This window comes from Micropterus salmoides, unplaced genomic scaffold (assembly GCF_014851395.1).
Source record: "Micropterus salmoides isolate LMB-PRFRI ecotype aquatic unplaced genomic scaffold, ASM1485139v1 Ms_hic_scaffold_16, whole genome shotgun sequence".
NCBI classification, from domain to species: Eukaryota; Metazoa; Chordata; class Actinopteri; order Centrarchiformes; family Centrarchidae; genus Micropterus; species Micropterus salmoides.
The window spans coordinates 10,199,012-10,221,377 of record NW_024040707.1 but is presented as its reverse complement, the minus strand read 5'-3'; the positions used below and the strand labels follow the sequence as shown (position 1 = coordinate 10,221,377).

Sequence of the window (22,366 nt, the reverse complement as noted above, 5' to 3'; positions counted from 1 at the left end):
GTTCTGTCAATCAGTTTGCTTTTCCCTTCCTGCGCTGCCTGCCTTCCTACAGTAAACCCTATTACTATCTATTATATCTTACTGTCTGTTGCCTTTGGCCAAAGCGCACACTAATGCTGTTGTTGTGGGAGACAGTTTAGCTTTTTGTGATAAGCAAAGATTTATGAGTAGTTTGTTTATCTTTTTTAATCATGAGTGTAGATCTGCAGCTGCATGGTAATAGATGGATTGAGCTGCAACAAAAACTCAACACAATATGGGCATCTGTTGCAGATTCCTCAGTGCTCTGCTGCTCCAGTTTTCCTAATGAAGCTAGAATTGGTCAGAGCTCTCATTCCTGTCTAAAGCAACAATCATCTTTGACATAAAGGAGTATTTAGGCCATGTAATAACTGCTAGGATGGCAAAGACTATTTCATTTCCCATACTGGTGTCTCACAGAGTAGAGGATGCCAGATAACAATGGTAGTCGTAGGAATCCCCATAAATGTGTCTTGGACCAATTGGGTTTTGAGTTGCTGGAACACACAGATCTGGTCTTGTACGCATCCACTGTAGTGTGTACATGCTGGTGCATCTGCGAAAATCTAAGTGTGTTTATCAGTCAATAATGAGGTCTGCCCCTTGGCATGTCTAATGGCCAGAAGCATGCTAATGGCCAGAAGCAGCACCACTGATGCGTTTACTCTTAAGGCATCAAAGTACAGCCTAGAATGGTGGTTGGTTAAGTCCGGTTGTCTATTTCTCCTGCTCTCTGCTGCTTCCTACACCCTCTCAAGCACCTTACCACTCTACATTCCTCATACACTCAACTGCCTGCCATATCCAATAATGCAGTGGTTCTCAAAATTTTTCTGTCATGGCCCCCTTTCAAAAGCTGAAAAAAGTTCATGCCCCCACCCCCCTCCACTACACTTAGTGTTAAAGTTATCAGTGAAAAACAATATTGGGGGAGCAACAAATAAAAAAGGAACCCAGTTGAAATCATCCATCCATCCATCGTCAACCGCTTATCCCATGTACAGGGTCGCGGGGGGGCTGGAGCCTATCCCAGCTGACATTGGGCGAAAGGCAGGGTATACCCTGGACAGGTCGCCAGTCCATTGCAGGGCCACACATAGGCAGACAACCACTCACACTCACATTCACACCAATTGACCTAGCCTGCATGTCTTTGGATGGTGGGAGGAAGCCGGAGCACCCAGAGAGAACCTACGCGGACAAGGGGAGAACATGCAAACTCCACACAGAAAGGACGGGGCAACCGGGGTTTGAACCCACGACCTTCTTGCTGTAAATTTCCCTACATAAGTCAAGTTCATTCAACTGAGTTTCACTCCATGTTTTTCCCCTAGTCATCCACGCCCCCCAGTTTTAGAACCACTGCAATCTTTACTTAAGCAATACTAACTTAAAAAGTATAAGCAATACACTTTTCGCTCTTGCATATTACCTCATCTTGTCCTCTGTCTTTTTAATCATTTATTTGCCCTTGTTATCCAATTATTCAATGTCTCCTTTTTGATATCTTACCATTATGGCACCTGCGCTTTCTCTGGCTCATCTTAGCATCTTGGCTATATCTCTGGAGGCCCTCTCATGTCTTTCTCAACTGTTAACAATTGAAAAAAAGCTTTGCAAGAAAGGACCCCACCCCCACCGAGCTGGAGGAGCAGCAGCAGCAACGGTTATTCAGGTTCTCCTCGTGATGTCTGCCATGAATAGGTTGAGATATCATTGTGTCTTTTTCCAGGGAGGCAGCCAGGGTAACACCAATACACTGTGAATCAACAGGCAGTCATGCAGAACATGCACAGAGCTCTGATAACCTGAGAGGCGAAATATCCACCTCCTAGATGCTATGCTGAGCCCCAACTTGCCTTAATTACAAACCTTTGCCAGCTAAATTAAATTTGGCTTTCTATGGGCACGCTATTTTCTGGCAAATAGGGATTTTTCTTGTGAGACACTTTCTGCAAGAGTAAAGAACTGATGTTTCTCTTTATTTATTTTTAATTTAATTGATTAATTTAAATGTATTCTGCCTCTCTGCTGCCCCTTTCCCTCCACCTCTCAAATCAAATGAATGGAAAGAGCAAATGTTTTTGTTCTTTCCACCCATTTTTCCATCATACTTTCTGTCTCTGTCTCAGTCAGTTTATTTTGCCACTCTTCTGTGGCAGAGCAACATTTCCTAGTACAGTAGGCCTGTCAGCCCTGGAGGACTGTTAGAGATCAGAAGACGTCAGAGGTCTGGTGGGTCTTTTCCACACAGACCGCACTCAGTTATGTGGTTGAAGCCCATAGTCAAAGTGCAAACATAGTCCTAGGTTCAGGCTACAGGTCTGAAGCCATGGGTAACGGGGATGGTTCTGACTGCAGTCAGACAGACAGCCCTGAATAAAGAGCTATATCCACAGGGTGGATTGGTTGGTGAGAGAATGTTATTCTGTGTGTATCCCATTCTACAATGGCAAGAAACACAGGCAGCTGCATGCACAGAGGGAGGGAGGGAGAGAGAGAGAAAGAGTGAAGTGACAAATACACAGTGCACTATATGTGACCATTGTTTGAGTTGCCAAATTGCTCTGTTGTTGGCCAGCGATTATCTGTGCTACAGAACACCATGATGAGTTTTCAGTTTGGAGAACATTGGAGGGAAAGAAAAAGGGAGCAAATAAAGGTCTTCCCTGTTGGCTACCTGTGATGACTTAGGCAAGTCGTGAGACTTGTAGCACAGTCTGGCATATAAGGGCTAGGGGCCTGTATCACTTTAAAACTAGAAAAGGAAAACCAGAGTAAAACCACCAACGTCTGCTGCAGAGCCCCCACTGTATTGTACTTTATAATAGTGCCCCAGAATGGCCTCTGGTCGGAGGTGAGCCGTTGCAGTTTTAGCTGGCCGTAGGGACAGTGGTACAGGAGGCCTGGTCAAGTGGAAGACAGTGAGGGTCACAGGGTCCCCTGGGGAGGAGATATCCCGAAGGGGGTGGGCAGATGGGGTCTGGAATGAGTGTTCTCAGACAGGTGGATGGCTGTCACCCTCATTTCGCCACCGCCAGAAAGCAGGTGGCCTCTCCCTCCTCTTCCCCTTAAGAGTCACCTTCACATGGCACTGCTTCCCCCTGGGTCCCATCCCATCATATATACACCGTATGCACACACACTTGTGCTCACACACAGACACACACACACACACACACACACACACACACACACCAGTGGTTCTCATACTGCGCGACTCTCAGTCAACTCCAGCACCTGGGGACTGGGTGCGTAAACAGTCGCTCTCAAGGTTGAACCCAGGTGTTTCATTTCCATTAAGGCCCTCATCACATTCACAGCCTCCTCCCTCTGACTTTGGTCATAACACAGACGGAATAGTCATTAAATTTCAGATTACCTTCTCTTTGCCTTTGTAGATGTTGAGATGCACAGGGTCTATTTTATATGTCTGTCTATGAAATAATTATCTCCCAACTCTCTGCCCCCGACATCTTCAAAAGAGGATGTTCCATTGATGATTTTTGCCCTACATCATAGCTTTGCTCTTGCCACGACTCTAAAACCCAATATAGCATAATTAAACTAACAAAGTGACATCAATAAAGACAGAAGTGCTCTGTAATTACAGTCTGTGCGAGGACATCATAAGCAGGCAGTGTCATCACCCTAACGAAGGAAATAAATCAATGGCAGACAGACAAAGCCCCGCTTTACGATCTCCCTTTCCTCTGACACACAAAGCCAACTATAAACACGAGTAAGGCGAGAGTTTAATGGCAATCTTAAAGTTGCAGAGGCCACTAGCTTGTCTTTACTGCTGCTGCCCAGCAATACAATGGGTGCCTTGACACTTTCACCACTCCCTTCCTCTCCTTCATTAGTTGTGCTTCTCTCTTCTCCCTCAGTCTGCTTTTCCCCTTCTGCTTCCCTCCTATATGGTGTCTGGTCTCCTCACCCTCTGGAGACACATGAGTGGCAGGCCTCCCCCCTTAATAATTGTGTATTCGAATTCTGACATAGTTGCACAAAAGTAGACACACATAGATAGATACACACACACAAAAAAATAATATGTTGCAGAATTTAAGACTGGCATTCTCACATTGCATCTTCCTACAGAGTGCCATGTGAACAGCAAGGCTAAATATCAAGGAAAGATATTTTTAATTTCATGTGCAGACACACATGCATACAGGCACACTCAAAAACCCAACACAGACAAGACACCCCACACTGATAGTGTGTGGAGTGTAAGGCTAAATGTCAAGGGTTGATGTAAATTCACATGATTGCTTCCAGAAGTAGTTCATCACAGTGCCAACGCTGGCCAGAGCTAGTGTCTCATTGTCCTCCAAGAATTTTGCCGAGCAGGACAGTGGGGCTCCAGCAGGAGCAGCAGAGCATGTTTGTGTGTGTGCGTGTGTGTGTGTGGGCGCGGATGAGGAGGTCCTCTAAATATATTAAACCCACTGTCAACCCTGTGGTTTTATCAGGGCTGACCCAGTTTCCTGAGAAATATATAATATAAATTCACGCAGGAAAAAAATTCAGTAATATACATAGATATTTCCCTTTACTGTCTGTATTGTTCATCACAGGTTCCAGCTGAGATTAGCTCTGGCTAAATCCAAGCCTGTCGCCAGGGTCCAAAATTGACACCTGCCAAGCGCCAAATACGGGTACATTTGAGCTTTGGTGGTAAAATAAATTGGGGTCACCAGCCAGGTGGCTAGTAAATAGTTTGTAATCCGTGCCTAGGGTTTGCCCAGGTTTACATTGCAGTTTGTTTTTATTGGTTGAGACTAATGTGACTCTCACCCTACATACTGTGGCATCAGCAAATCAAATCAAAGCAGCGGCCTCTCTTTTGTTTCCAGCAAGGACACAGAGTCTGACAGCAGCTGCTCATGGCTGGTTAGCTCTGACTACGAACTCAATGCTGTTGCACTGCGCAGTGGTCAGTCTGTCAGTGGTCAGTGTCTCATTACCTCCCGCGTCACACACTTCATAGTGATCGTAGATCGTAGTGTTCAGGGTTTTGAGAACAGAGAAATGTCTGATGATGAGGTGCAGGAACAGTATGAGTTAAAATACAACAATGTAATTAATTAAAGTTAATAATAATTCAAAATTAATAGTAATTAAAGTTCAGAATAAAAGTTGTAAATCCAATGTTATCAGTTCCTAATTATCTCTTTAAAGTGGTGCTAAAGATGAGTTTGCATACTTAAAACTTAAAGTAATTAATTTTAGTCAAATAATGTGTGATGCAGTGGTGGCCAATTATGGACAGTAAAAATATTTTTGGTAGGACTTTTCTCAGTTTACCTTAAAGATGAAGATGAGCCAATAAGTAATTTTGGACCCTGCCTGTCACATACTAACAAAGGGAGAATATGGACCAGACTCAGAGACTTAGAAATACTGATGTGTCGCATGTTTGTATTTACACATTCAACATGCTCTCAAGGTGACAGTAGTGGATCTCCCTCAGCTCCCTTTCCCCTTACACATTGTTTGATCAAAGAAACCCTGCAGAATAAGATATTAGAAAGGAATATAAGCAACTGATAAGTTTCAAAGATGCATATACCATTGTACGTACCACTTTGATAAATGAAAGATTTGATTTTGTCTCCTTTTGCCAGGCCCTATAGACGGCACAGAGCCAGAAGCAAAGTCTTTGCCATGCTGTGGCTGTTGCCTTGGCTCTACCCCCCCACCCCCAGCCTACTTGCCGAGGTGACTGATGAGTAGACTCACTGGTGTGTCAAATACCGGGGAAATAGTCAATCAGCTAGGCCGGTGTGGCAGGCCTGTGTGCTGCTATAGTTTGGAAATGCTGCTGCAGGAAGTGTGTAAAAGTCATGCACTCTGCCAGACTGAGGATAAACATTTTATGGTTTTGGAATAAGGAGGGTTACACCTCTTCCGTCTCTGGAAGGCATGGCTAGATGCTCATTGCATCTGTGTTTAGTCCACCCCAAGCTGTGTGGGATTTACTGCTATGCCTACTATCATGCCAGCCCTGCTTGAGTGTGTCTTCTGTCTGTATATTTATGTGTGTGTGTGTGTATGTGCTGTGTGTATGAGTATGTTTTTTTAAGAAACAAAAGGAGGAAGGGAAGAAAGGAAAGAGAGCGTGTGTGTAGATCATTTATGGAGGAGAGGGTGTTGATGTGATTTAGTGTGTGGGAGCTCAATGGGCCACTGAACTTGGAAAATGTGTGTGTATATGCGCATGTAGATGGCTGTGCGAGTCTGTAGCTGGACGGGGGTAGATAAACATAGCGGGGCACACACAGTCTATCATCTTGTTGGTGTGTATAACCAGGAGAAACTGGTTGACTTATTCTCTGCTTCGCTCAGTCTTGCCATGTGTGTTTGTATGTGTGTAAGGTCGATGCATCAGAGACGGAGCGGAGTGATCTCAGACATGTGCCAGGGGCCAAGGTCAAGGGTCATCATATACAAACATACCCAGAGAAATTGAGTGCAAGAGAGCATTGGGGCCTGTGGGACCACTTGACTAACACTCTCACCCATAACATATACTACCTACACCTTCTCAGTCTCATCTCTTCTTTCAGTCAATCTCCTCATAGATTTATTTTTGTCCCCTCCTATTTGCCTCCATTCTGCCATTGGAAACAGATTATTCACACTCAGAATAACATCAACAAAACATGTCAGGAATAATAAAATTTGTGAAAGTAGCTGGTGTCACAGCATGCATGATGAGCCCCAGAAATACTCTGCAAACAGTCTACAGTATAACAATAGCAGTAGCGATGCCAGGGTTCATTAAGAAAAGACCAACAGTTCAGATATGCTACGATCTTTTAAACCTCACAGTTTTTAAGTAATTTACATTTTGTTTTTATGTTCAGTTTGTTTTGACTTACAGATATGATCAAACTATTTAAGATTCCCTCAACTTGCATGTCTGTTCCATGAGGATTGTCTGTGTATTAGGCCATGCCTGGATGGACCTCTGTCCATCGCCAAAGTAACTGCAATAGATCTGCTTACAGTACTGCTTAAGGGTCAGTGGTCAACTTATTAACTGTCAGAAACAGCAATGTCTGCTGTTAACAGGGCTCACCATTATGTTTCCAGGCTTTGAAAAATTTTTCTTCACTTTATTTAACTGGGGTACAGTAGATTCTCTGAGCAGGAATGCTCTTTTCTATGAATACCCTGCACCACACATTCACAGCTAAAATTTTCCCAATAAAACCACAGTCTGGTCTGTCGACTAGCTGAGCAGCTCTAATCTGTTTTTTTTGTATGAAAGTTGGAGCATACAAATTGTCCTGCACACTGCTCTGTTGCAGCAGTGTAAAGGCTAGTTTATACTCAATTTGATGATCAATAAATTAGCTGATTGTAGAGCATCCGCTGCATTTATGAATATATTCCCTCTAACCATTACTTTTAATTGTCAACAACTCAACAGGAGTAACCAGTATGTCTTATCACTTGATTTAGCTGTTGCGGAAAACAAATGCCATCATACTGCCATAACATTCTCATTGACATACAGTTCACCACTACTCAGCCTTTCATGCTTTTATGACACTTTTTTTCAGGCAAATAGCTTCTAATGATTTTTATGTTGTTTTTTATGTGGACAGTGCTCATTTATCAGCAGTAGCTGTATATACTCATCTGAACATGTCATTTCCCCTTTTTGCTCATATCAAGACCATACACTACACGGTAGGCTCCCCTCTGTTGACGTTCTGTATACTCAACATTCTGGCACAGGTTGTGTTTACGGAGGCGAATCACAGTGTGTCAGGGTTTTTGTAAAATCCCCAAACCGCACACAGGGATCAGAGAAGAAAACGAACGCTACACTGTGAACTTCATCCTGGAATCCAATCCAAGCATTACTGCGGAGGTGCCTTGGACTCCAAGATGTTTAGTGCTACCTCAAGACCATATCAGCTCTGCAATGCAAGCAATGCCTGAAATTCGATTTGATCTGCATGGCCACCATCGCTTGACTATGGCTGATGTCCGTCCTCCTCCCCCCTCACTCTCTATCTGTGCCTGAGCTGCCGCTGAGCCCTGGGCTCCAATTAATCCCATGATGCCTGGCTGTGGTTGGTATGGTGACCAGACAGGGCACAGAGAGAGCTGTGATTCCCAGGTGAAAGGTGGGATAGACTTTCTGATTCGCTCCAGCACACAGATAGCGTTACAGCTCAATTTCAAACTCTCGCCCTGACTGGTATATCCTCGTGACTAAAATAGGACCAAGGAACAGGAGAAGTGAGAGGAAGAATAGCTTCTTCTTGTCCTTCTCACGATTTTCCTGTCTGTCTCTCTCCCTCGTCTCACTCCCTTTTTTATCACCTCCTCTTTTCATTCTGACCCCACACCCCTCCTTCACTGCACTGATGTTTTTTGTGACAGAAAAGACTTCTAAGATGTGCTTTATAGCTTGGTCGGCTTATAAAGCAGCACTTCTAACTCTGTAGCTCGATCTCACTTTAAAAAGTGGAGTTTTTCTGACCTCACTGGCTCTTTATCCATCTCTCTTTTCACTTGTTCCTACTGCTTGTGCTTTGTTCTTTTGCCTTTTTGTGGACAAGGCAGGATTTGTGAATTAATCATAAGTGGTTCAATAGCTGGCCTTAGCTGTGCTCCGTCACTCGGGGATCAATAGGGGAAGGTCAGTGGCACTGTGGTGACTGCTCTGGAGGAGAGACAAGGCGGGCCATGTCCAGGTGATCCATAAGCTCGGTCTGGCATGAGGCATGATGGGAGGAGAGCATGTCCTTGTCGCTTCCTGTCTTTGTCCTGCTCTCTCTGGAGAGACAGACAACTGCCCTCACCTTAGGTGGACTTCAAGGTCCTCTTATCATCCTCATATCATATAGGATGGTGCCTCACTTTTTAGTGTGAAATATTTACTTTACAGTACAATGTGTTTTGTAAAGATGAATAATAATAATAATTTTCACATTCATATAAACCTTTGCTACTACAGATAGGCCCATGGTTTCAAGGTTTAAACATTTATCGTTCAGCTTTATAATCTAGGTTTCGATTCCTCTGTCTTTCACTTTTCTGATCTCCTGGGCTCTTACATGACCACATCATTAACTTGGTGGCTGAATTCTCATGCATCTCGTTTTAATAGAAAGCAAGGCTGTTGTAATAATGAAAACCTGACCTTTTCTTGCTGCAGTCTACTTCAACTTAAATTTAATTGCATTAGAATTTTCTTACCATGGGAGAACATAACCTGCTAAAACAGCAACTGTACTCCATGAAATAAAAAGGCTGTATACAATTCCCTGCTGCCCATGCATTATTGAAAGTGCAAAAGCATCCTCTTAACAAATTGTCATAATAAGGCAGCGCTACAGGACTTAAGTCTACACATGCACGATGCACACAGCATGTAGTTGTCAGCAGGAGCCGGGCTATAGAGAAGCTTCATTCTGATAGCACCTTTATTTACAATGTTCAGAGACACACCACGGATGATTTGTGAAGATTAGCGGAGAGGATGTGAGGTGTGAATCATCGTCTCTGTAGTCACTATTTCCAAGTAAGCATATGCATACTGACTAAAGGCTGAAAATAACATTCTCCACAAATATGATGTGGAAGCCTTTTGAGCAAGCAGTTGAAAGTCATCAACATTTCAACCCAGTTAAACATATTATATGCACTCACACACACACATATAGCAACAGTGTGCATTTCAAGCGAATAAGAAATGTCTTCACAGCCAAAACCTTACAAGCACTGAAATTCAAATTCTTTGTCACCTAAGCTGTACATCAAAGCTGCACATTAGCCCTTACTGCTATGTGCGTGTGTGTTGACGCAGAGAATGGAGCAGTGTAACCAGTGTATGACATGGCTATTTGTAAATAACATCCCAACCTCATCCACTGGCAGGAGCTGAGAGCTTTAAGTCTGAGTAGTGATGGCAGCCTCCCTGAAATGTGCATGAAACCGGCTTAGTGCTATCAGCGCAGCATCACCGCCAGTCACCAGCCTCCCTCTCATTCTGCCGGGCTGCTGTGGACCAGATAAGAGCAACACCACCCTCCTCCCCTACTGCTTCCATCCGCCTTATGTTGTCTCCCAACAATCCACCCACCCTCCCGCACCAATTCACCCTCATCCTCTTTACAAGGTCTTATAGGGACAGAGACATTGATGTGTAGCTACAACCGTAATTTATATTCTTTGTAAATTGTCTGTGATTTTTTCATTGAGATAAGTGCGGGAGGAACATCTGTTTTGTGCTGGAGGGCAGTGGGCCGGGGCCTGAGTTCTGTGGCAGTCTCCGCCAGTATAGATGAAGAGAAAGAGGGGAGGCACACGATCTGTCGCCCTATTCTGAATTACAACTCCAGGGGCCCAGCCACCCTCTCATGATTACTGTTTGTATTTAGTTGAACACATTGGGTAAACAAACATTGTCCTCCATATGTACAGCCTTGGAGAAAGGCAACATCAAACCTAACTTTATGACTCTGTTACTGTGATCGTCTTCTCTCTTCATTATCTTTAATGCTTTTAAAAGATGACCATGACCATTTACCAGACATTCCAGAGTAGAGAGTAAAAGATTAACATGTTGCGGGTAAAAATAAAAGGGATGATGTCATATGATTTCAAAGATGTGGAATAACTTGTACTAGCTGACTGATCCACCAAAATGCCCCTTACTCCCTTAATTATCAAATAAGATTAAGCATTCATGTTTGAGGGCTAAGGCCAAGGACTAGAGCGGTACGAACTGTGGGCATCACAGTGACCAGGTGCTGAAGCCTCATTGGCAGTCAAAGAGGTACGCAACCTGCGGCGTCTCGACATACGAACACTAGCGGGGGAGTTGGAGGGCTTCAGAGCAGTGCAGACAATGAATCTCAATCCAGAGGCTGTGGCAGATTTACATTTAAAGTAGTTTTAGCAAACGCCCCACTTCCTGATGCATTCTTTGGCAGGGCTGAAGGGAGCGGCTTATCTGCGAGTCATCAATTGCACGTGATGCGTCCAGATAGGAGCTCCCAATGCGGCGCCAGCACCTTTCTACTCACACATCCAGCTCAGAGATGATGTGCCATCTTATAAAGCGCCTTTGATTGAAGTATAATTACATTACACGTGAAAAAACCTCTGCTCAGTGTCGACAGGTCCAGATGTGTGCGTGTTTTAACACATGTGATTGACGTAGCCGGTAATGACCAGTATCAGTGTGTTATTGATGTTCTGTCACTTTTCATGCTGTTAATGTTATCCATTGATGGAGCAACAGGGTTACCAGAGAACCTGTGTATATATACGTGTGTGATGCATGTGTGTGAGTGCTCAGGGGCATATTTGGACCTCATATTTATACTTAATAGGGATGGTGTGTGTGTGACACCAAATGTAGGTGTGTGTGAGATGTGTTTGGTTGAGTAGTAGGTGTGAGTGTGGTTGTTGACACAGTGGGGTAAAGGCTGTGATGGCTGAAGGCTCTGATGGGTAATTGAGAACAGCAGGTGTTGCCTCCCTCCTGAGCCACTTCAGGCCCCAACCAGCTCACCCTCCGATCTTCAAAGCCTCTCAGGCCCAGCTCTCCTCTTCTCCTCTCCTCTCTCCTCTCTCCTCTCTCCTCTCTCCTCTCCACTCCCCTACTCTACTCTACTCCCAGCTGCATAGCCAGTCATCGCTTGCTGGGGAGAAAAATATCATATATGGTATTAATCAAATCCAGGGCTTCATGGGGAATAGGGCAGAGGAAGGAGGGCGGGAGGGAAGCTAGAGTCCAGCTATTACTGCTACACCGAGTCACCAAGACCAAAATATTTCATTCTCTGTAACCCTTTTGACAAGAATACATCCAACAGCACAGAATTATTACTATTTTAAGCTGAAATGCCAATAATTAAAATGCTGTGTGCCTGTACACTACAGTTTAGTAGTTTTGAGTCAGATAATACAGTAAACCTTCTTTCATGTACTAAATGTAATAAATTGAGGACATACTGTGATCTTTTGTTTTGCTATTCTATGAATAGCAAATATCTACCAAAAAGTGTGTATTCACTTACGCAATAAGCCTGTTTGTGTTCTGCATAAATACAATGTTTATTCCAACAGAACATTTAAAAGTTCCTTCACTGCGCTTTCACATTTTAGAATTTTAGAATGATTCACCACAGCTGTGAAAACTCCCCACTGATCCCTGTTGGAACAGGAGAATCTCTCACACACACTCAGATTTGCCATTCTATGCCTGTCCATTTTATCTTCTTCCTCCTTTCTCTGTTTGCGCCTATAGGCCTTTAGACAGTAAAACTGAGCCTGTGAGCGGTGTTTAGCCTGCCGGTGGGCCAGAGCTCCTCTGCTTTGGCTTTGTTATCCATGCTGAACACGTCACCAACCTCATAAACCCCCCACCATCCCCTGACTTTTTCAAATGAACAAATCTGATTGAGCGAATGCCATTACCTGGGTAAATGAATGATTCCTAAAGGACTGGACAAGGCCTAACACCACCCAGAGGGTAAAGCTTATTATCGCTGCAAATTCCAAAGAAGAGAGAGGTGGCTGCGGACCTAGTATGCACTTTGTCAGAGGCCTGTATTTCCATATTAATCTACCACATTTAGGTATCTAAGACAGAGGTCCTCCTGTCATGCTTCTTTGATAACAGAGCAGTTACCTTTTTCCCCTCGTGTATAAATATGTATAATTCTGATAAGATTAATTGAAGTGCCTAAGCATACAGAGGTAGGAGATGACTGAAAGAGAGAGGAGGAACGACAGCAGGAGGGAGAGGAAACACATTATGATGCCAAAGCATGCATTTTAGACTGGCCTCTGCCTCAGACCTACTCCAGAGTGGGTAGCTAGGCTCACTCCTCTGGGTCCAAAGTGCCTTGAATTGAAAATAGCATCTACCTAACAGTCCCTCAAAAATAGCTGAGCGAATACGTTTTTGCGCAGAGCCGATAAATACGGCGTGGAGCCTCTGACACCGAAGCCTCACCCCAATTTCCAGTGCTCTGGAGGAGATCAGATAGCCCTGTGTCATTTGATTTTCTGCCTTATCTCATCCGCGCCCATCTTTTTGTCTCAAGCGGAACTACATTTTAAGAAGCACACACTCCTTGTATCTTTTGAAGGACAATACCCAGAATGATATCGAAACAAATAATAGGATCACACTGTTAGAGAGGGCCTCTCTGGTGTTTGATTGATACCAAGTGCTGATGTAGGCATGTCAAATAAGTGTCCTTCAAAGGACATTTGGGATGCAAATCTGTCGAAGTACATGTTGAGATTGCATCAATCTGCAAAAGTTCTTAGTTCATGAGGGCCATTTATGATCACGCCTCCATGATGAGTGACATTACAGATGCTGTAAACTAGAACACAATTTATACTTCTTGTATATCCTATACAGCCATTGAGCAGTTCCTCTTTTCAAACTGACCAATAAAAATGTCTGTTTAATAGTTGTTTTCTGCAAAGTATGCTGAGTACTAAACAAGGGAGGGCAGTGAGTAAAGAGAAGACAGCAGAAGAGAGGGCGGTATGAGAGAGTGGAGGTGAGGGATCCTGAGACAGATGAAACAAGAGGGAGAGAGAAAGCAGAAGAGGAGATGGAGCAAGGGAGGAGACAAAGACGTTCCCTGGTGCACAGCTTGAGTTGACTGACGGCAAGAAGAGAGGGCTGTGGAGAGAGGAAAGGAGGAGGAAAGGGAAGAAGGGAGATCAGCAAGGAGTGAGCATGTCAGTGTGTGAGTGGCGTCTCTCATTAGAAGGTGCTGTCAGGGGCCACAGAGGGGGGACTACAGGGACCCCACCTCCCCCTTCTCCTCCCTCTCCACTAGCCCCTGAGATCCGGCCGGGAAAATGATTGATGAGTGATACCAAGATAAACACACGCCCTGGCCCCCAAAGGCAGCCATGCAAAATGATGCATGCAGCGTTATAAATAAACCTTGTGAATTGTTTTTTTTTTGACAATAAACAACAAAACAATGCAAAATAACTGTTGGGTTTTCATATTTTGAATATGGTTACAGAAGACACAAATCAACTCAGCTTTTTTTCTTTGCTTTGATGAGACTTTTTCATGTTATTTGTGTTTCTAGTTGTATGCGTGTATGTGTGTGTGTCTGTGTGTGTGTCTGCATGTGAGCAGTGAGCACAAGTCTAACAAGGCTCACCAGCTGACTGGATGTTAAGCTCCCCTCAACAGTTGCACTGCCTCCTCAGCAGCTTGGGCAGGCGGCTTTCCCACTCATTCACTGTGAGCCACCAAACACTGAGGCAAACCTGTTCTCATTTGGGAGAGCTCCAAATCATAGCAGCTGTGAGTAGTGTGTGTGTGTGTGTGTGTGTGTGTGTGTGTGTGTGTGTGTGTGTGTGTGTGTGTGTGTGTGTGTGTAGGTGTGTTTTGGAGGAGTGCAAAAGTGCGTAGGAAACTGATGTGCAGTGTGGCATATGTATGGATTCATACTGATGATACATAGCCACTCCACAATCCACACAAATATACACACACACAAAACTATGTTCAACTGCTCACTAATTGTTGAGTAAGTCATAAATGTTTTACGCTACACTTTCTGTTAATGTTTAACACTGAGCTCCAAATGCCTCTATTACAAATCGAAGTGGAAAGGCAGATTATCATCAAATAGTTACATTATATCATTATGAGCCTACAGGCTGTGGTCTGGTGGAGGGAGAATGAATTATGAATGGAGTGTAAGGGAGGATCTTCCCTTCCCCCTAGGGACTTCCAACACCACAACTCATTTAAGTTGGATGAATGAGAGATAAGGAAGGAAGCCACCCCCCACCCCCATGCTGCTTGCCTTACACACTGGCCTTCATGTAATTTACTCCGTGAGGAGTGTCACTTTAGCGGCTTGCAACGCACACACTTCTCATTGGGAGAAATGTATGCTGAAGGGTGCTTTGTTCATTGTCAAACTGTGCATACCAATGCTGAAAAACACCATAAAGAAGTCTTGTCATCTAAGTCACTGGTGCATTTTCTGCCTAGCTCAGACTCGTGTCGGGCCTCTTTGTACATCTCTAAAATGAGTCCCCGAGCTGTGCTGTAGCATTGCCTAAAAATTCTTCTCATCTCATCTTTCTCTCTTTTGCTCTCCCTCTCTCTGTCCTATCTCCACGGATCCAGGCCGCAGAATGGGTCGATGATATTGTACAATAGGAAGAAGGTGAAGTACAGAAAGGATGGGTACTGCTGGAAGAAGAGGAAAGACGGAAAGACCACACGGGAGGATCACATGAAGTTGAAAGTACAGGGAGTTGAGGTGAGTGTGCTTACATCTTGTAACTCAGTTTAGATTTAGAGGGAGTGGATGTGGAAAGAGGCGGGTTGGGGGTGGGTATGGGGCGGGCGAGAGCCAACCTTCACCGTGACACAGACAAACACAGGTCTACAGTGAGCTCTCCCCTGGCTGTAATGGAGACAGTCACATGCTGCAGTCGGACCGTGTCTCCAAGGAGCCTTATCAAGAAACAATACGGCACAACAATAGTTTTCCCTGGGAAGCCAGTGGAGTGGAACCGATTGTTTGTACCTTATTAAGGCTCTGGATGTTGCCTTTGCTCCAGAGAGCCTACATTAATCTTGCTGGCTCAAAGCAGTACTGTGGAGCTAGCGTTCCCTCACCTCTCTCCAAGTCACTCCCCATACAAGCTGCTGCCATAAAAGGCCCAGTTGTATCTGTCCTTGGCTCACCCAGGCTCAATCTTCCTTGACCTGAGGTGGCAATGCAGTGTTGGCACCCTGGCTGATTTATCAGCAGTCCCATATATGCAACCAGGCCAGTCCCAGCCCCAGAGTCCTTCACTTCCTTTGCCTTCAGTAGTGCCGAAGTTTGGGTTCTGGTCTCTTTCATCCATTTAGCTGCAAGCACAGATGCCACTAGCACAGGAGTTGAGATAGAGTAGAGGTAGAGTTGAGAAGCTGGGAGATTTTGGTCTCCCATACATGTGTGCGCACATGCACACAATTCACGCACATGTACACATAACCACACACATCAGGGAGTGGTGCTTTGAGTCTGTGTTACACAGTGTGACAAAGACAAAGCTCAGGCATTCTCCCAACAGGGGCTCTGCTCTCTGTTTGTACTCCTTCAGATATTTGTCACTCCAAGAAAATGGCCTCTTCCTCTGCCTAGCCAGCTCAGTGTCATCTCTGGTTCTGCAATGGTCTGATAACCTGTTGGGACTACACACATCCATCCTTTTGGACTGTTAAATATTTTTCCAATTTTTGACAGTCCTGGCTTTACAGTTAAGTCAGCCAACTTGAATTGATATGGTTATATCATATAACATGTGAATAGAGATGATGTATAGTAATCTTTAGTGTGTAAACTCTGATTGTGTCAATTCCCAACAGAATACACATAATCCTGTAAAGACAGAGTTTGGGAAGTGATCTGGTTTGTTACAGAAAGGGCAGGAGTAACATTTCTCACTCAAATTTTTTTTCACTGGCAAATGCACAGAGTCTTTTGGATCCAAGTGGCGATCGCCTGCGTTGTATGTTACCAACAACACAGAAGTACAAAAGATGCAGTTCTAAACTCAGTTGATAGGAGTACAAATTATGTTTTTGTAGGAGGATAGGGTCATACTTTCCAATTTCACTTGTGTTTGAGTTTATCTTTATTGACGGGTCACTGCTATATCGGTGACCCTTTGACCAGCTCAGCTCCACACAGGTTCCATCACCACTGCACATTTGTGGATGTCCTGCTTCAAGTAATAAAGGAAGATGCCATGACTCATCTCTTAGTTCTGTCCTCAGAGTGTCCCTTCAAGAAGAAGCCTGGGACATTTGGGTATGATATATGATATGTTAGTATCAGCTGGCTCTACTCTGGTAAACATGGATTATACAGTTATTACAAGAGCCAGCTGTTATGCCAAGCCAGTCCTAAAGTATGCATAAATAATATGAATAAACATACTGTACGTCTGAAGCAGGACATTTACTAGACATTTACCCCTCATTTACCTTACTTCTGCTGTCTGTCACTGAGGTCCACTTCCGCTCACGCGGAAGCACTGTGCCCCAAAAGAATACTGTACTGTAAGCCACTGTCCTATTTTCCAGCATCAATGCTGGTCAGTGCTCCAGAAAAGCAGCCGTTTTTCTTTAGAGCCACTCTCTCAACTGGCACATCACAGCTACTGTATCTTCGGTGCTTCTCTTGTCCAGTGATAGTGCGTGTTCTTCTGGGGTCTTGTACCTGTCACAATAGACGATGAGAAACACATTGTTACAGTATAAAAATACCCAGACCTCTGTGACCAACAGTCCCAGCTTTATAAAAATACTATTAAAAAAAACATTTCCTGGCAAGCCATAGCTGAACAGGTTGGATGTTGAGGTGAGGAATCACATGAAATAAAACACCAAAGACACTTGAATTCAGGGAAGCATTCCAGATTCACTTTATATGCTACATTGTCTGTTGTATATGCTGTGTAGTCCTGATGACTTGCCACTGCGTGTCCGACGTGTGCTAGGGACATCAAATGTGTGGTACGGGTGTAAAATGATCACATCATGCATTGCAACACCAGGGTGGCGTTGTAGTTCGAATTTTAGTCAGAGTGAACAAAAGCAACACATGCAGGAAGCAGACAGAGGGCAGAGTTCTTTATTATATAACCCTTGGTTGTATGAAGAAGGAGCTTTTCTTTACATTGCAGTCGACTCTTGACATAAACATTGAGTAATGCTCTGGTGACTATTATAGTATTTTATGTCCATCAGTAGCAATAAGCAGTCAGAGGCTGAGATGCACTTATTGAATCACTAAACCTGAAGTGTGTAGTGTACAGTGTGCAACAACATAAGATAAAGGGTGTACTAAAAAGAAATCATCATGAGTCACACACATACGACTGATGGCTGCTCTGTGAGCTGTCGGCACTAACTTGAAACAAAGTGTAACCTCTCCATCCTGTAATTTTGCCTTGTGAGCTCCTATATGTTGAAACCAGTCTAATTTACCAGAGCTAATTGCTGTGTGAGCAGCAGAGCCATAGTAAGGTGCGAAGGTGAGCTTAGTCTGGAGAGAGAGAGAGAGAGAGAGAGAGAGAGAGAGAGAGAACACAGGGAGAAACTGACTCAGGGCTGCAAAACCACATGGGAGCTCATAGAAATTGGACCATAAATGCAATTTCACGTACTGTACATAAAAATACAGTGAGTGTGCGCATTGTCTGTGCTGAGTTACGCTGCTGAGACTGTGTTGTGTGTTTTTGTGTCCACATTCACAACTTACATCCTTATATCCTTCAGACCTGAGTTGTATCCTTAAACACCACACCTCACAAGACTGACAGATAGAAGCGATCAATCACTGCTGTAACTAGCTTATGATGGCCCATCATACACAGACATGTTTACCATAAGCACATACACATGTCTTGACCTTTGCCTTCTGTATGGTGAAAGCATGAGACCTCGGAGAAGATAAAGAGCTATCTGTTTCTGCTTACTACACAATTTAGAAGGAGAAAAGAGAGATCCATTTAAATACATAATTCATATCATGCTTTCACAAGGCAGAACACAAAGAGTTGACATAACTTGAGCATAACCCCTCTGGTTTTACAGGAGAGTCTTTACGTCACTCATGCTGTGCTGTAGCTGCTCTGATTCCCCATCCAGTGCTTAATAGAGGTTCTGTGGTTATTACATGGGCCAGGTTTAGTGCACAGAGAGGACAAGTGTTGTGGGGTGGTTCAGGCTAGTGATGTTCAGTGGCTTCAGCGAGGGAGAGGCTGTGAGTCCGGGAGTGAGAGGCCTTCTGGGGCCTGCGAGAGGCAGCCTAGCGTGGCAGGAGTAGATGTCAGTGTGTGCTGCTGCTGTCCTGTCTGCTCCGCAGTGCTGGCTCAGCAGCCCGTGTAAACCAAGGCTCTTCTCTCTTTTTCCCTCCCTCTCTCTGGCTCTACCTTTTACTCTCTTTGTGTTGTCTTTCTGTTTTCCACCCTCTTTCGCTGTGTCTTTCATCTCTTAGTCTTTTAATTCTTCAACTAGATTTTTCATTGTCTTGCTCTACTCCCACCTCTCTTTCTCCTTACTGCACTTTTTCTCCTCCCCCCACCACCCTCCAAGTCCACAGTCCAGACGGACAGAACCTTGAGTTGGGCGGTAATGCTCCCTGTTCCCTAAAATTGGAGCGCAGGGCATGTTGCGGCATTAGCGCTTAACAGGCCGTGAAATAGCAGCCTGCCTTCCTGACGTCTCCCCCATCACTCCAGGTGAGCTGGCCAGACGGCTGGATAAATGAGCAAGCAGCACCCCCAGCAACCAGCATGCATTTGGGGCACCTGAGGAGAGATGTCCATCAGTGATTATCTCACCACACCCTGCTCAAGTTGTTCACCAGCTCCTAGCCATGGCCAAACTTCCATGGGGATCCTCGCAACCACTCTGAGGATGTCCAGTGGCTGTCTATCAGTCAGGATCCTCAGTTACACTAGGTTTTGATTGGCTTTATTCTCCCACAGAGTGATGTCATCCTAATTCAGGCTGTAGGTCATATAGTGTGCATAGCTCTAGCATCCCCTGCCTTCTCGCTGTGAAATAGCAAAGACCTCAAACACATCTGCATTGACAAACTCCAACTGATCTCCGTTCTGCTTCTTGTCAAATATCTACCCCAATGCCACCACCTCTTCTTATCTGTTTAGCTGTTAACGCCGGCTCAAGCCCCCATCTCCTCCACCCCTTCTATCTTTTCTTCCCATTATTCCTAAGCTTTAATAAACTCCCTCAAACGCAGATCGATTTTCTCTTAAGTGAAGGTGGCAGTGCCTCTGACTTATTTCATTACCACAGGCTAATTATACCGATTGAAATGAGCTTCTCTTCTTAAGGTGTGCTGTGCTGCTCTGCGCCCCTATGCTCCTCAGGCTTTAATGCCAATACAGTTCTCTGCCAATTCCCTAACTCCCATTCATGCGTCTGCTTCACCCCACCATCCTTCCACCCAACCCTCTAACCCTCCACCACCTAAATAATCAGCTGGTGCGTCCTTAGCTCCCGTAACTTGTCATTTCATGTTGGATCCACCCTAATGTGTGATTTCAACTGTGCAACTGTGCAATGAAGGAAGGTAATGGAGCATGCTGGTGGCTCAATCGCCTCTGTTCATTGATAATAATGAAGACAAATGTCAAAACATTAGTTGCTAATGTTGTAATGGAGTGGATGCTATTGAATGCATGCTGGATGCTACACTGCATTGGCTTTCAATATCACATGACCTTCAACATTTAACTCCTCTTTTTATTAGTAGTCTAGTTCTTCTTTTTGCAGCAAATCAAACATTAAGTTTTTTGTCCATCCACAATAATACACATTTAAACCTGAATGTAAATGACTCTTGAGGACCAGCTCTGTACCCTTTGGCCTGCTTGTTAAAACATGGTATGAAAAACAAAACTTTTCCCCTGGGTGGGTTGCATTGGTAAGTTATAATCAAACTAGCTGCAGATCTGTGAAATAGAGTTGCTCTGGGTGTTTGTATGTGCTTTCAGTAGCAGCGGTAGTACTGATTTACAGATTCACTGGCTGATATCACCAGATTGTGAGGCCAGATGTGAGAGGGCACTACACAAACCCCTGTTTCTGAGAGAAGGTGACACTGTGCATGCTTCCCCTCCTGCCCCTGCTCCAATTCAACTGTGAAATTAAGATCAGATTACTGATACAGGCAATGCCCAAAGCAAAAAAAGTTTGTATTTTCCATTTTTATTCAAACTTATAGGCTGTCTTTTAGACAACAGTCAGCTATCTCCTCTGTAAAGACAGTAAATCGATTACTGTTTCTATTGTCTACTCTCTTCTCCTGGTGCCTGCTTTGTTATTCACAATTTTTTCCTTGCCTTGGAGCTCACAGCTTGCTCTTCCTTTTTGAATTACCTGATTGTGGAGGAGTTAAGGCCAATCTGTGTGTGATATTTTAAAGAACAGTTACCATGGTTATAACTCCTAACCTTCACTCACAGACACCAGAGTAATTGTCAGTGATTGGCTGCATAGGCACAGGAAGTATTTGGTTTAGTTACTACGGGTTTTCTCAGTTCTTCATGCAAATGAATGGTAAAAATAAACTTGGGAAGAGAGTATAGAAAAAGCTTAATGGTATAATAATGAATAAATCACAGTGGACACAAATAAAAGTATTACTAAGGCCTTTATTAGAAATTGCAGCATTTAGCTTTACATATTGCCATGAACCGGCAGTAGGTGATGGAGCCATATATCCATATTAGCTGTTTTTATTTTTATCTAGCACAGTAGATTAAAGTAGTGATCATCTCCCAAGCATAATTGCTTAATGGGGGTTGTAATGTTGTTATTAGAGACTGAATCAAAGCCTTCCCAGATGAACACCGTACCCCCAGCATTGGGAGCGTCCACTTTACCCGTGGTCCACAGTAATTAGTTTTCATCACCTACTTCTTACAATTGCCTAATCACTCAGCAGCGGTTAAGCCCTCAGTCTGCCATTCATGCTGACCCCGCTATCACCATTTCAATCCAGCGGCTGGATTTCAGGGGCTGAATTTGGAAATGTTGCTGTAGGGAGGGAAAGTATAACTGGCCTGTCAAAAAGCTGCACATTATCGACAGCTTCTGTAATTTCATTTACCACATGTTGCAGTATTGTCATGCTGAGGCTTCTCCACAGGGGTCCCTTCTTTATTGTGAAGGGGAAGGAGGAAATGTCCCCAAGTAAACAACCTCAGAAATACTTTAATTTGTTGCAAAACTTGAGGACTTTGACTTCCATTTAAAGGCTGGCTTTTTTTAGGCTCCCCACTGCAGCTCCTCACTTTCCTTCTGGGCTCTAGTAAAAAAAAGGAGGGAAAACTGTCCAGCAGCTACACACACCTTCTTTATTGCTCCTGTTGTAAAAACCAATTAAGAAGAATAATTGAGCACAGTAAAATGAGGGAGTAGAGATGACTTGAAGCCATATGACTGTTTTTGTTATTTGGGGACACTCACAGTGCTTCGCATGTCACTCATTATACTTATTAATACTGTTGGTGCACCAAATCAAGTGAGTTTGCCAGCTTTTGATATAATAAAAACCATGGGACTAGTGGAGCAGAACCACCATAAATGCAAAGTAGGGGCAAGAGGTTTGTAGAAAGGGTGAGGAAAACAGGGCACTGTAGGCAGTGAGCAGGCTTTGCATGACTCTGTGGTATGCTCTTAGTGTATGAATTCTCCTTTTGTTTAGTCTCGTGAGCAAAACACTGATCCCTGGGCAGCACAGGGCCTGGGTTTTATGTTAATGAGCAA

The 22,366-nt window shown here is 44.1% G+C and overlaps 1 protein-coding gene across 8 annotated transcripts in view; it reads left to right on the top strand.

The window, feature by feature from the left end:
* camta1a (calmodulin binding transcription activator 1a) overlaps positions 1–22,366 on the top strand; it is a 283,748-nt gene that overhangs the window by 150,658 nt on the left and 110,724 nt on the right. For all 8 annotated transcript variants that reach the window (XM_038722942.1, XM_038722939.1, XM_038722937.1 and 5 more), the window contains one exon: positions 15,191–15,326. In XM_038722942.1, the coding sequence (XP_038578870.1) occupies positions 15,191–15,326 (136 nt within the window). The remainder of the gene's footprint in view (positions 1–15,190; positions 15,327–22,366) is intronic.